General features: G+C 40.6%; 1 protein-coding gene and 1 long non-coding RNA gene across 2 annotated transcripts in view; one reads left to right on the plus strand and one right to left on the minus strand.

Moving 5' to 3' along the window:
- Nucleotides 1-15,606, plus strand: part of LOC134794976 (uncharacterized) — a 746,430-nt gene that overhangs the window by 519,103 nt on the left and 211,721 nt on the right. The gene's annotated exons all lie outside the window — the stretch shown is intronic.
- The window catches only part of LOC134794957 (uncharacterized), a 39,464-nt gene that overhangs the window by 4,279 nt on the left and 19,579 nt on the right, over nt 1-15,606 (minus strand). The window contains exons 7-13 of the mRNA XM_063766829.1: nt 15,127-15,238; nt 14,015-14,359; nt 13,286-13,396; nt 3,591-3,739; nt 2,964-3,083; nt 2,020-2,073; nt 872-962 (exon numbers count right to left, since the gene is read on the minus strand). Of these exons, the coding sequence (XP_063622899.1) occupies nt 872-962; nt 2,020-2,073; nt 2,964-3,083; nt 3,591-3,739; nt 13,286-13,396; nt 14,015-14,359; nt 15,127-15,238 (982 nt within the window). The remainder of the gene's footprint in view (nt 1-871; nt 963-2,019; nt 2,074-2,963; nt 3,084-3,590; nt 3,740-13,285; nt 13,397-14,014; nt 14,360-15,126; nt 15,239-15,606) is intronic.

Genomic DNA, 15,606 nt, shown 5'->3' on the forward strand with positions numbered 1-15,606 from the left:
CTTTTCGTAATCATGCAAAATAAATAAAACAATTCCCATTATTCAATTGAGCTTAAACTTCACATACATAATTATGTAAGTTGGGTAACAATGCAATATTTTGGTACCTTCGTACCTTTGGTACCTGATCTGATGATGGACACAGAAGGTGGCCATAGGAACTATGTGATAAAACAACGTCAGTTTGACTAGTTCCCTAAGAATTACGACTTTTCATTCTACGGGATTCGAGTAATTTGGGGATGACGAGTGAGTACGCGTACCTTGAAAAGTGGCTTCTTCTAAACACACAAGTCTCTCCATTTAAGACAAGGTGTCGTAATACTAACGTAAATAAATATTTTAAAAGAATTGTTTTTTTCTTCTTTGATTGTCGCATAAGTATTAATAGTTAAATACAAAATTATGTAATTATTTTGGATTAAAAAATATATTAAAATTGGCAGTTCGTTTTGTACGACGTCCGGTTAGTACGACGTAATATCAGCGGTCCCTTGGGCGTCGTTATAACCGGACTCTACTGTATATTCATTTTTTGAAAACTTTATACATTTTCATTTTGAGTTTTAGTCATGTGTCGATAGATGGCAGTAAATTTACAGTGACTACAAAATTTACAATGACGGGACCTCTATACTATCTATTCTTTTTGCTAATATGGAAGAGTGATAAGAGTGACACAAAGCGATTCGATAGCGAAGCGCAAGCGATTGTCACCACACTTGAACAGATATGACACTTTTAATATCAAATAGATATTCCTTTGTGATAAATTCTCTTTTAAATAGAACCTTTAACGCATCTTATACGTGTGTGTTTGACGGAACTTAAAACTTAAAACTCCTGAACCTTGTAAAACTAAAATACATACCGGGCACTGGTTTCTGTACGGGTACAGTCGCCGGCCTCATTACCCGGAGTTGCGACGCTCCCGCTATCGAGTATGGCCGTGTCGTCGGTGGCTGTTCAAGGAAAATACAACTCTATTACTATAACAGTTAAGAATATTATTCAACTAGATTGTTCAGAAGACATTTGACGATTAGTGTATTTCGAAACCACCACCGATTTCAACCAAAATACCACATAATCAAATATTTAATACTAGCTTATGAAAATGGGATTGGCAACTGTCAAAGATTTGCATAGATGGCACCAGCATAGGTTTATCTGTCTCTTGTTTTGTTCTATGAGTTTTATTAAAGTTCACAAATGGTCAGTTAACACACGTCTACTGCGGTGAGGGGTCGAAAGCCCTAAAGCTTCAATGTAGACGAGTTACACTTTAATTCGTTCGCGTTAAGAATGCAGTAAAATCATCATTGTCCGCCGGCCTAGCGGTCCTCCGGATCCCCGTAACCAATCAAATAAATAAATAAATAAATAAATATTAGGGGACATCTTACACAGATCAAACCTAGCCCCAAACTAAGCAAAGCTTGTACTATGGGTACTAGGCGACGATATACATACTTGTATAGATAAATACATACTTATATACATAGAAAACAACCATGACTCAGGAACAAATATTAGTGTTCATCACACAAATAAATGCCCTTACTGGGATTCGAACCCAGGACCATCGGCTTAGCAGACAGGGTCACTATCCACTAGACCAGACCGGTCGTCAAGATTCAATCAATCGTTCCTAATTAGCAAGTATGCCTTCAACTGGTCACTGTGAACTTGATTATCTAATCAGAAACGATTAGGTTGGTTACGGGCGTGGATATGCCGACGGACAGTGATTATTTTACTGCATACTATAACTCAGCGGTCGGCAACAGGCGGCCCGTGAACCTCTCACTTGTGGCCCGCGAGCCTCCCTGGCTATTTTGTATGTAATATTGACAAACGAGAATGTCTGATAAAGTCATAAATATTAATAAAGCGCGGCCCGCGTCAACTTCGTTAACTAATATGTGGCCCTTGGCTGCTAAAAAGTTACCGACCGCTGCTATAACTGCTGCACCGCAGCGAAGGTGTTAACAGTGCAGTGTCGACAATGGTACTCACCGGCATGTGATGGTTTCGCATTGCGACGGGCACGCCGATGCCGCTCGCGCGCAGCTAACGTCACAAACACAATGTTACGTCACAGGTTAGGACGACACCATTGACATGAAGTTAGAGTTAGACACATTCACATTTAATCCAAAGCCGATATAGTCTGGCAAACAAGTTTTGTCAGTAACAGTAGAATTAAAAACGTATAGTTCATCCCTCTTTTTGGGATATAAGTACTACATATGAAAAGACACTGATTCTTTCTGCCTATGCTGTACTGACAAACGACTCTTGCCAAACTAAATAAAATGTAGTCTGGCAAACCAAAATTGTCAATAAAATAAAGGCGGTTGAAAAATGTAGGCTCCAAAGGTATCTAATAGATTATTGTAATTTCGTGACACTTATTACTGAAAACTTGGTTTGCCAGGCTATATGCATTATGTAGGGTATTTGAATAGGTACATGTGATTATTATAAATTACGTGAATGATAAAAATTACAAAGTAAACATTTAGAAATTGGACATTAAAAGTGTTAGCCGGTTATATACCGAGTTCCTTTACCAGTTATAAATGAAAAGTAAAAACTATAGGCAATGACTAGCAATATTTATTTGCTGTTGGTGAGACTATTGCTGCCTTAAAAAAATGTGGAAAGCTGTTAGGTACCATATGGCAGCATGAAAGCAATACCGGTTTCCGAGAAAGGAAACAGATACCACAAAATTACATGTTTGGATGATGCGTTCCTGTTACGATCACTTTAGATTAAAATATGTATGTACAATTAACAAAAATGCTAAATTTGTTAACAAGTTTCCATGGTCCTTGTAGTTGTAGAATTGTTGAACCGATGAAGTAAATTTAAAAATGATAATTGTAATTATTTGATGGACTGACGCAAAGAGTGCAAAATATTGTATACATTCTGCTTTCTAGGTATATACGTACATCTTTAGGCGCCACCAGCTGGCTCTGTGGCCGTTCCCTGCGCAGCGTCTCGGTGCCCTGGCGGACCAGCGCCGGTTGGTGCGGTGCCACGGGTTTCACTGTGGGCCTCGTTTCGTCGTCCTGCAATATTCAATATCACTACATTTTTAAACAGTGGCGAGGAACAATTAGAAAACCCATAAAATATTGATAAATATTTCGGTTTCAGAAACACTCATCAGCCATTATTGTTTTTTTACAACGACGCTTATTTAGTCTATTATTATCTTCGCTACGCTCGTGCTTTAATTTTGGAATCTTTCGCTTGCTAGGGTATCAATATTAGCACGAGCGGTTAAACAAGAACTTTGCGGATATGACTAGCACAATGAACAAACAAATCGCGTATTAGGTACTACCTAATACGTGTACGTGTGTTTGTTCATTGTAGGTACCGAATAGGTAGTCATCGGTAGGAGATACATATTTTCCTGCTGTAACATGTTTAAATGTGCCATTTTCAACCAAAATGGTACTTATTATCGCTTGTCAATAAGACGCTATTTCCATAGAACTTTCAATTTTAATCAACCTTATCGACAACCGATGATACCTTTTAGTCGAAAACGTCACAAATGTTTGACGTACCACTTCGAGCGTATAGGAGTCCCTGCGTATGGGTGCGGGGTGTGGGTGGGGCGGGGCGGGGTGCGTGGGGCTGAGCGCGGGGTTGGAGGCGTACACGCCGCGCCGGATCATGTTGCAGCGCGGCAATGCTCGCGCCGCCACAGGGTTGCCTGCTGGATAAAAAATATACAACATATCATTAGGGCGAGCGAAGCGAGCCCTATCACTAATCGACGAACTATGCATTCTTGTGGTACACTTTACGGAAAAACTACTGCACTGTTAGGTTTGAAATTTAACATAGTAATTTAAATTCATGCCTAGATGTGTTATCAAACATAAAAATATCATTTTATAAACCTAAAAAAATAAAATAAAGTAATAACACTTTGTATTACTACTAGCGACATCTGTTGGCAAAATGATGAATTAACATTCGTGCTAATGTTAATTATTTCTTTCTCTAACAGATGGCGTTAGTAATAAATAAATAAATATAGGACATTCTTATACAAATTGACTAATTAAGAAGGCTTGTGTTGTGGGTATTCAGACAATACGATACCTATGTGGTGTTTTCAAGTTCAATAATGTCGATGGCGCTTACGCCATTAACAACGATGAATACCAAAGTGGGTACAATTTTGGATTCAACCCACCTCGCTTCACTTAGTTTGATTCCCATTTTAGCACTTAAGTTTTTGTGAATACCTACTAGAACAATCAATCTTGCTGTATATTTACTGCGGAGGTCAATTTACTCGTATGTTTTGTCACGCTGACGATGTGATGATCAGTCATGTTGTGTTAGCAAACTTAAATCGGGTATTTTCAGTTCGAGATACAGTTTTGGCGCCATTCATTTATTACGTAAGACGATTTTGGGGTGGAGGGGGGTCGAACATATCTTATTTTTTCTTACAAGGGGTGGGAGGGGGTTTTCATAGTTCTTAAGTAAGATCACAAAGATGCGATATTTTTTTTAATTTCTATGAAATGATGACGTTTAAAATAATACTTCCACACTCTATGCTATCAAACACGGTGCAACCCGACTGCAACTTGTATGGGAACTGCACGCCAATCGAAACGTCGGCGTGCAGTTCAGCAAAATGACCCAGTACCCTGGCAGTACCTAGTGGAACTCAGGTTTGGTGTAACAAAGGCACATTATGGTTTGGTCATCCGACTCATCTTGATGAGCACTTAGGAGAGTAGTACCCAAGATAGAGCCGATGCCGAACCCTGGCAGTACCTAGTGGAGCTCGGGTTTGATGCAACATAGACACACGCTATTTTGGACATCCGACTCGTCATGATGAGCACTTGGGAGAACAGTACCCAAGATAGAACTTATGCTGAACCCTGGCAGTACCTAGTGGAACTCAGGTTTGTAGCAACATAGGCACACGCTGTTTTGGTCATCTGACACGTCTTAATGAGAACTTGGAAGAGCAGTACCCAAGATAGAGCTGATGCTGGACCCTGGCTGTACCTAGTGGAACTGTGTGTGTTAGTTTATGTGCGGAGCAGCGTGATTACCGCCAGTAGGTGTCCAGACGGGATAGTTTTTCGATCAATTGTTTGGAGTGGACGCAAAAATAAATTCAAGAACATTGGCTCGCTGACCCAACATTATGTAGGAAAGCCAGTTGGGTTCCTTACAAAAAGTACTGGGCGACCGTGTAGGATGTAAAGCCCCCTCCAGACTATGCGCGTGAATCGCGGGCGAAGCCGCGAACGCGAGTGTGCATGGAGTCTAGTTCGCTGATATGCGAAATCGACTCCAGACTCGCGTTCGCGGCTTCGCGCCGCGATTCGCGCACGAGTGTGGAGCGGGTTTAATGCACTTATGAAATTGTATATTACGTGTGGATGATATTGGCAATTTGATTTTGTCGTCTGGACACGTTTTTAAAAGACAAAGTAAAAGCGTACAGCAGTAGTAGTAGTAGTAGCAGACAGGCGTACCTACCGGACAGCAACCGGTTCGGTACGTTAAGGTAGAAAACCTCTGCGAGCCCTTACAAAGCTCTGCTTTTTGCTAGTATGTATGCTAGTAGTGCTAGTACTGCCATTAAAAACCCTATCGACACATCTCAACAAACGGATCTAAGTGTTTTTTTAACAGAACATTAATAGTACATTACGATACTAGTGTAGGGTTTGCTATAAGTGTGGGGACTCAGACCGGGACATTTAAAGAATAATCGGCCAAGAGCATGTCGGGCCATGCTCAGTGTAGGGTTTCGTAGTTTCCATTCTGTCAAAATAGGCCAAATGGGGGCTATTAGTAAGTATCATGTAAATAAGTACATTACAAGCATAAGGGAGTACTTTTACTAAAAAAAGAAGATTTTTTGCAATAACTCAAAAACTACTAAATCGATCATGTTTGCTATAGTTTTCATTGAAAGTATTTATTAAGCTTTGGTTTCACGATTTTTTTCATATTTTTTGGACCCATGGTTCAAAAGTTAGAGGGGCGGGGGGGACACGTCGTTTTTTCTTTCGGAGCGATTATTTCCGAAAATATTTACTATATCAAAAAATGATTTTTGGAGACCCTTGTTCTGAAAGACCTATCCAACGATACCCCACACTAATGGTACCAAGAAAATTTTTTTTGAAAAAAAAAGCATTTTGTATGGGAGGTACCCCAAAAAATTTGGGGACAGACAGACAGACATGGCGAAACTATAAGGGTTTCTAGGTAACTACGAAACCCTAAAAAGTAGTAAAGGTAGAAAAAAAAGGAACTTTTATTACAACAATAGGTAACTTAAAAGGTTTAGCCCTTGCCTAAACACAAAACAACTTTAAACACAGTCATTCAATGCCAGCAACCCATCAGTCGGGTTCTCTGTTTGTAGTCGCTTTTCGCTACAATGCGGAAAATGCACGATATATTGTTTTATATTTTACCATTTTACCTCGACGTTTCGTTTTTTGTTGATTTTCAATGTTATTCTAAAATTTATTTTGGCTCTAGAAAGTGAAAAAAAATTACGATTGCTATTTTATCATTTTTTTTTAGTTTTCAATAAAGAAGGACGAGAGGAAGGAAGGCAGTACGAGAAAATTATGTTACTTAACAATTGCCCAACTTGTTAAAAAAATAACTTTAAGATACATTTCTACAAGTAGTACATTTTCTGACATGTTTAAAATAAACTATTTATATTTTATAATGATATTTAATGTTACGTACTCGCTTATTCACGCCGCGCGCGTTTCCCGAAAATGAGGCGCGGAGGGCTGTGTTCAGCGTTGAATAAAAATTATAAATAATGGAGATACAGTTCTGCAAGTATGGAATGTTTTATAGGAAATATCCTCCATTTTTATAATATTAATTTGGTTACTTAATTAACAATTTTTGAGATATTGGGGAAATAAGAAATACGAGTATATATTAGGTACTTTTTCCCCCCTTTTTTTGTTTTTAACTTTTGATCTTTTTTGTGTGCTAATAAACGCTTCCAATACATTTTTCTAGACAACATTACGAATCTAATGAGGTATCACACGTATTTTTAGGAGTAGTATCTATATTTTTCACCGTTTTCAGTTTCTAGAGTAGACTAAATGTGTAGACACCGTTTCACACACATAAATTCGCAAAAAGTGAACGGACAAGTGTCTGCGCCTACGTCGTTCTATCCACGTACGATTAGCCTAGCTAGTTAGTCGTGTTTATTGTTGGTATATAGTTGGTACCAAGTCCAGCCCCCTACTAAATAACTATGATTTTTAAACCGGGACGATTTGCTTATCGGCCGGGACACCGGGACACCATGCTTCAAACCGGGACATGTCCCGGCGTACCGGGACGTATGGCAACCCTAGTATATGAAGTATATATTTGAAGTGACGTCACGGACGGTAACACACACTGTCACACTCGCGGTACTTTATTTGATTAAAATAGTAAACGTGATATTTACCTGCATCCGCAATCATCGCTGTGTGTATCTGTGTTGTCCTAAGCTATGTGAGTGTGCGTGATCCGCGCGCGCTTGTGATAGTGCAATAAAATTGATAGCGACTGTTTACTGTGTAACACGAAGTGACTTTTTTGCGTGTGGGGGTAGGTGCCAATTAAGAAAATACAGCCGTTTATTCAGTAAATAACTTCGAAACTTTTTCTTAAAGAAATACAATTTGGTACTACGACGGCATACACTTACAAACTCTCAATAATACCACCGCAATCGGAATATTATCATTTTATATAAATTATATAGACACTACTTTAATATTAGCGCCATCTAGTGGCTCCCGTAGGAACTTCTCAGCTCTAATCCATAGCGAGCAAAATGGTTGTCTGCGCCGCGGCTTGTGGTAAACCCCTTGGTGCGACAGGTGTCGCTAAGTGCGGCTGCGGCCAATCATACCATAAAGCTTGTGTGGGCATGGGCCAAAATGCGCGTGTCGCAAGCACATGGGCGTGCCCGGCGTGCAAAGCGACGACCCCTCGACGTGACAACTCCGACAATACGCCGGTGAAGCCGAGTGGGGCCGGCGACGACGATGCGCCGTTGGATCTGCAGCCCGATGTCGCTGAGCAGCTGCGCTTGCTTCGTGGGGACTTCGGCGCTGTGCGCGATGAAGTTGCGGGCCTGCGCCAAGAGGTGGCGCGCTTCAATGAGCTCCTTGGTGGTCTTACTGGCCGTCTGGATGTCCTGGAGGAGAAGGTCAGGCGCCTGGAGGAGCGGCCCGTGGAGCTCGTCGACGGTGAGCCAGGAGACAGATCGCCGTCAGGAGCAACGGTGGAGCTGCAGCAGACAGTGGCGCGCCTTCAGCTGGAGCTGAATGACCGCGACCAGGACGCGTTGCTCTCGGACCTCGACATTGGCCACGTTCCGGAGACAAAGGGCGAGAACGTTGTCCACACGGTCACCGTCCTCGCGGCCAGGTTGGGTGTCGCCCTGGAGCAGCGCGACGTGGTGTTCGCCGAGCGAGTCGGGGCGGTGAGCCGGGCCGGAGAAGGGGCCGACAGAGAGGCTGGAGGCCGGCCGCGTCGCGTCGTCGTTAGGCTGGCGCGGCGGCAGCTGCGGGACGAACTGCTGCAGGCCGCCCGCGTTCGGCGGAATTTCACCTTCTCTGATGACGACTTGCCAGGCCCCCCGCGTCGCGTTTTCGTCAACGAGCGCCTCACACGCACGAACCGCCTCTTGTTCCACAAAGTTCGAGAGCTGTGCAGGGAACATCAGTGGAGGTTCTCGTGGACAAGGCGGGGCCGAGTCTATGCCCGACAAGGCGAGGGAAAGCCAGCTTTCTCCATTCGCTCTGACGCAGACCTGCATCGTGTTTTTGGAGTCAGCACCGTCTGAGGTCTGGGCGGGCGAATGTAGCATATATTGTTTTATCATTACACAATGGGGCGGCAATGTCTGTTTGTTCATCTCATTAATTTTCAGCATTTATATAATTATAAAGTTGTTGATAATCTGCAGGCTCTGGTATCTACGCGACACTGGTTCTGTTACTGTTATACGTTTTGTTAAAGTAACGACATCTGTCTGGTGGTCTGTCTGGTCTGAGGTGTATCTTTATAACTATAGTAGTAAATAAAACACTTAAAATAGGTTTGTACAATGCAGGTTCTCTTGGCACAAATCATGACAATTTCATAGCGGCTGCTACTCGGCAGGATGTTGATGTGTTGGCGATCAACGAATCATGGTTAAGGGCGGGCGAAGAAGGGCGGGCGCCGACACTTCCTGGATACAGTTTCCGGCATATTCCTAGACCGCAGGGCGACCGGTCACGCGGTGGAGGCGTAGGGTTTTATATTAAGTGTAATCTCAAAGCTCGGACCTGGCCTCATCCCGTTGACCCGTTGCATAAGCTGGTGGAGCAGATGTGGATCACGTTTACTCTCAACGGCAAGAAGCTGGCAATTGGAACGGCATACAGACCACCTTGGATGGACCTGCAACTATTTTTGGATGCTGTAAGTGACTCGATAAGTTCAATTCGCAGTTATGATAACATAATAATACTGGGTGATTTTAATGTAAATCTATTGAACAGCTCTGACACAAAATGCACTCAATTCCATAATTTTGTTACCAGTTTTGGACTATTTCAATTGGTGTCTCAGCCTACACATTTTACTGACACCAGCCAAACGCTGATTGATATTGTGTGTTCAGACATGCAGGCAAAAAACACTACCATTGATCACGTGGGTTCCCTGTATGGTCACTGCCTTGTGGTTTGCAACTTCAATGTCAAGCGTGAGAAATTAAAGCCTTATCACATTACCTACAGACCTTTTAAGGAAATCTGTGACAAAGACTTAGATGTGGACCTGCGGGACGTGAAGTGGGACTTAATATCAAATCTTGGCAGTATCAATGACATGGTAACAGCATTCAACCAACAAGTACTTAGTATATTTGATGTACATGCCCCTCTAAAAACATCCTTAGTTAAAGTACAATCCCACCCTTGGATTACTGATACTGTCAAGTTCATGATGCGGTTGCGTGACGACGCTGCATCAGACTTTCACAAGAACCAGAATGATGTAAAAAAAAAATACTACAAGGACTTGAAATCTGTTGTGAATAAGGCTCTATATTTTGAAAAAGTGGCTTATTTTAAACAAAATATAAACAATAAAATAAATGACCCAAAAACTTTATGGAAAAACCTGAAATCCACAATATTGCCTAGTAAGAATAATGAATTACCTTCACTTTTCAATAACCCATGTACCTTAAATAAACATTTTCTCGATCTGCCAGGAATTTCAGATGTAGCATTGTCACGGCTAACTTTTTTTGAGTTCCATAAGTACAGTGACACAGTTTTCCATTTAAATACAGTTAGTTCTAATGAAATTACTAAAATAATTAGAAGTTTAAAATCTAATGCGGAGGGTGTTGATGGAATAAATTTAAATATGCTTATTTTAACGCTGCCTTACACAATTGACATTATTACTAGTTTAATTAATACATCTATTCTTTCATCCACCTTTCCTGATATTTGGAAGTTAGCAGTTGTAAACCCCTTGCCTAAAATAGCTAACCCATCTGTGATTAAGGACCTTAGGCCAATTAGCATACTACCATGTATGTCTAAAATAATGGAGAAAGTTGTCGGTGCTCAGTTAACCACCTACCTAGAAACCAACAACATTTTGCCGGATGTCCAATCGGGTTTTCGGAAAGGACGTAGCACTACAACCGCTTTACTTGATGTTTCTGACAACATTTTGGATGCTCAGGATAAAGGCATGTGCACTCTTTTAGTGCTCCTTGATTTCTCGAGGGCTTTCGATTGCTTAAATATAAATCTGCTATTATCTAAGTTAACCTACTATGGTTTTGACCAGAAAACTATAAAGTGGTTCCAAAGTTACCTCAGCAATCGGTCACAGATAGTTAAAGTGCGCCTTGGTGATGGTTCCTCCCTTTTTTCAGAAAAAGCAGAGCTTACTAGAGGAGTCCCTCAAGGATCGGTACTTGGCCCGCTCCTTTTTATACTTTATTCTGCTGATATTGTGTCTCACATTAAGCATTGCAAATACCACATATATGCAGACGACATACAGGTCTACATATCATGTAAGCCATCGGAAGTTAACACTGCTATAGAGAAACTCAATCAAGACCTCACGAGTATAGCAACCTGGGCTACAGAAAATTGCCTACTGCTTAACCCAAATAAAACAAAGTACCTTGTCTTTGGCAGCAAGCACCAACTGGCTGGTGTCAGTGCTTCAGTAGATGTTATGTTAATGAATGAACCAATTGAGAGGGTGTATGAAGCGCGAAATCTGGGCCTTTTAATGGATTGTGGACTTCGATATGAAAAGCATACCGCAGAGGCTGTAAGAAGTTGCTTCTATAAGCTTAAGGTGCTATATAAAATTCGGCCATACCTAAGCGAAACCTTGCGCATTCAACTGATCGAGTCACTTGTACTATCAAAACTTAATTATATGGATGTTGTAACTGGGCCTAGGCTACTTGCTAAAACAAAAAGACTCATACAACGTGTTCAAAATGCCTGTGCTCGCTTCTGTTTTGATATTCCTTTGAGAGCCCACGTCACTCCGTTTCTTAATAGTCATAAGATCCTCAAAATGCAGCACCGTCGTAAACTTCATTTGGCTTGTTTGCTCTTCGGAGTTCTGAAGTATAAAACCCCTGCATATCTTTGTAACAAGTTATCTTGCATCACGCTCCGCGACCGCCGTAAATGTGGGATTCAATTGTTGACGCCACGCCACGCTTCGGCAGCTTTCCGGGGCAGCTATCGCTATACTGCCTCAAAATGTTGGAATAACGTGCCACCGCCAATGAGGAACCTGCAAAGTATTCATACTTTTAAAACGAAGCTTAAACAGTACATGCTTAGCCACCAACTTAGCCAGGAAACCTGCTTACACGATACAAGCTGCCTGTAGTTTCTGCTTTTACTTACCACTTAGATTACGTTCCCTCTGCATTGCCATAGCACATTACTTTTAAAAATGTTATTCTCGCCCTCTTGTGACTCTCTATATGTAGTTAAATCTGTATGATCGATAAAATATTGCTTAAACTGCTTTTGTTCGTAACAAATCGACCTGTTTTATTTGTCATTTTAGTTTAGTTTGCGCAGCTGCCGCATGGCGCTAGATGTAATGTCAGGCGTAATGTACGGCCAAGATGAGTTTGACCTGATAATGTAACAGCTGTATTGTACGTAGTAAAACTATACATAGTAATTTATTGTAATGTATTCTTGACTAATTGCTATCTTTTTCTTTTGTATTCTTATTACTATCTTTGTATTTTGTATGTATTAATTTTGTTGTTAATTCTCTTGTTATTCATGTTACCTGTCGTGATTGTTTCACCGGATGGTCTTATCGGAAGATCAGCGCTGGAAGTCGCCAGCAACATGCTGAGGTGAGACCATTTCGTGGCACTTTCTCTTTTTTATGTTTCTCTGTTTAGTATAAGTTTTTATTTTGTGTTTGTGCTTACGAATAAAATTATTTCTATTCTATTCTATTCTATTCTATTCTATTCTATATAGGTACTTTTTCCCCCCTTTTTTTGTTTTTAACTTTTGATCTTTTTTGTGTGCTAATAAACGCTTCCAATACATTTTTCTAGACAACATTACGAATCTAATGAGGTATCACACGTATTTTTAGGAGTAGTAACTGTATTTTTCACCGTTTTCAGTTTCTCGAGTAGACTAAATGTGTAGACACTGTTTCACACACATAAATTCGTAAAAAGTGAACGGACAAGTGTCAGCGCCTACGTCGTTCTATCCACGTACGATTAGCCTAGCTAGTTAGTCGTGTTTATTGTTGGTATATAGTTGGTACCAAGTCCAGCCCCCTACTAAATAACTATGATTTTTAAACCGGGACGATTTGCTTATCAGCCGGGACACCGGGACACCATGCTTCAAACCGGGACATGTCCCGGCGTACCGGGACGTATGGCAACCCTATACTAGTGCGAACAATAGGAAACACGACTGAAGGGAGTGTTTTAAGTCGACATGAGTTGCGAATTACCTATTCGCACATGTATCGTACAACGTTTTACAGTACCTATGGCCCTTTAAATTTTGGACATAGTTGCGTAATGTGCTAATTATCGCATTAGTGCGGTAAAGTAGCACCATATGTACTGTAAAAAAATATAAGACACTTAAACAACAGAAACGTTTACAATACTATTTTATTTTACCTGGTATCCTGCTGAGCTCTTTATGTGAGCTGTACTGCCTCAGCTTGGAGGTCGGAAGACCAGTTTTCCTTGGAACCGCTACCGGAGGCGCCATAGCACTTACGCACGAACCTGTACCAGAAGTAAACTTATTGAAACCGATAATGAAGCGAAACTAAATCTATATTAATATAATATCACAAATACCAAAATAACAACTTTTCTGCCAACACATCAACAGATATCAAGACAAACAACCAAAAACATACTAGACACGTGACTTAACTGAACGAAATATTATTGTAAATGTTCATTTAAACACATATTTTATCAAATATATATAAGCAGAGTTTATTCAGCACAAGGGAAAAAACAAGAATCAGAAATCAATAATAACGTCAATCACATATTTGAATGCATGTCATGTCGGCCAGGATTACAGCAAGGAGTACATACTATTTTACAAATGAATAAACCTCCAACAAATATATATCTACAACTTCTACAAGTACAACTCTGAAAAGAAAGCTATTCTTAACACTTGCAAAATAATTTTACTTTGTTATTCCGCCAAATATAACCAATTCGTTGCGTATTTTTTGCATTCAATTAAGCTCCCACCTTGGGAATGGGTTTTCTTATTATTAATCATTTCAGAACAATAAGTTGTACAACAACTACCTCATAAAGATTAAAACTGCGAAATTAAACACAACCTGTCAGAAAGCTGCTCAATTTTTAATAACTTACCCATGCTTTGAGTTTTCACCGGCACGCTGGGCCCAAACATTTTCTTATCAGGACTAACTTTCCCCGCCAATATATCCCGTTTAGCCGAACTCTTCTTAACCATAGTAGCGCTATTTATCACCGTCGCATGCATATCATATGTCTTATCCATGGACGAATTCGCGCTAGCCTTGTTCATGTTGTATGACTTGTCGTAAGTTCTTTCCATGGGGGAGTTGCCGGTTACTTTTGTCACGGTGTAGGATTTGTCGTCGACCATATCGTAGATGGGCGATATGGTTGTGTGCATGTTGAGAAGGTCTTTCGGTTTACGGAGGCCTATGAGGGGTGTTGATGATATTGAACCTGGAAGGAGATGTTTGTTTGGATAAATGTGAAGGGAATAATGCAAGGTATAAAGTAAGTAGCCTAGGTATCCACCTGGTAGTACCAGTCCCAAATAAGATGTAGTGCATAATTGTTTTCCATCTTATGTCCTCGGTAACGTTCGTATTTGTCATGCTACTTCAGTCAACCTCAGTACTTATGTGCCGAGACTGACTGAATTAGCAATACACGTTCGTACGTTTCCGTGAAAATACGCTGGGAAATAATTATAAATCATTTTCCATCACATAAATTATTAGCGACTCGCTAGACGGGTTCTCAATTCGTAGGAGCTTTTCGCTAGTGTTATCGATTACAACGATGACGCTTCAGCAAATAATTTTTGTAAAAAGTCGTTATTAAAGTGACATATATAGTGATTACAATAAATGGCTTGTTTTGCGCCCCGGCGCAGCCCGTAAAAGGTCGTCTATATCGGACTTTTGAGAGGTAATGCAATGTCTCCTTACCCCCTTATTCATAAAACTTTACGGGCCTGATTTAGTTAAATTACGTTATATCCCTTTCTAACAAATACATAAGTCAAAACGACAGATAAAGACAAACGATTAGCTAATCGAGGTTTGTAGCGCGTTTATGAATAAAGGCTAATTTAGACGGCACATGCGATTTTAGTTACATTGCGGACTATTAATTACGTCCAATTCAACCGACCGATCAAAACCCGCAATGTAATGAAACTCGCATCGTCTAAATGAGCCCTAAGGAGGTTAATGTGTATGTACTTGGGTCATGCTGTGTGTCGGGCACGCTTTCGGGTGGACTGGACGAGCTGAAGGTGCCGGTGTCCGTGCTCTCGCTGGAGCACACCATGGCACGCTGTTGGGAGCCCCACTCCTGTAAGTATATTTCACATTAGTGAAATACGAGTAGCTGGGGGGTTATCACCGAACTACGACCGACACGACTTATTTCATAGGTCAGGATGAAACAAAGAGGTAGCCTATAACATATACTTTTAAAAACTATATTTCGATAGACAATGTTTGGCGGGAAATATTTTTTTTTTTTTTTTGCTTATATAAAATAGTTTTAAACTTTGAAAATGTCGGCGTGGGAATCGTGGGATAGACGTGAGATAGACAACTTATGAATATTTTAAGTATAAAATATTTTCATTTCATACACAGTTTAAATCTATTTTATTAAAATAGATTTAAAAAGAAAGTAAATGTTTTCTGCCATTTTAAGCAAACCATTTCATC

The sequence above is a fragment of the Cydia splendana genome, chromosome 11 (genome assembly GCF_910591565.1).
Source record: "Cydia splendana chromosome 11, ilCydSple1.2, whole genome shotgun sequence".
Lineage (NCBI taxonomy): Eukaryota > Metazoa > Arthropoda > Insecta > Lepidoptera > Tortricidae > Cydia > Cydia splendana.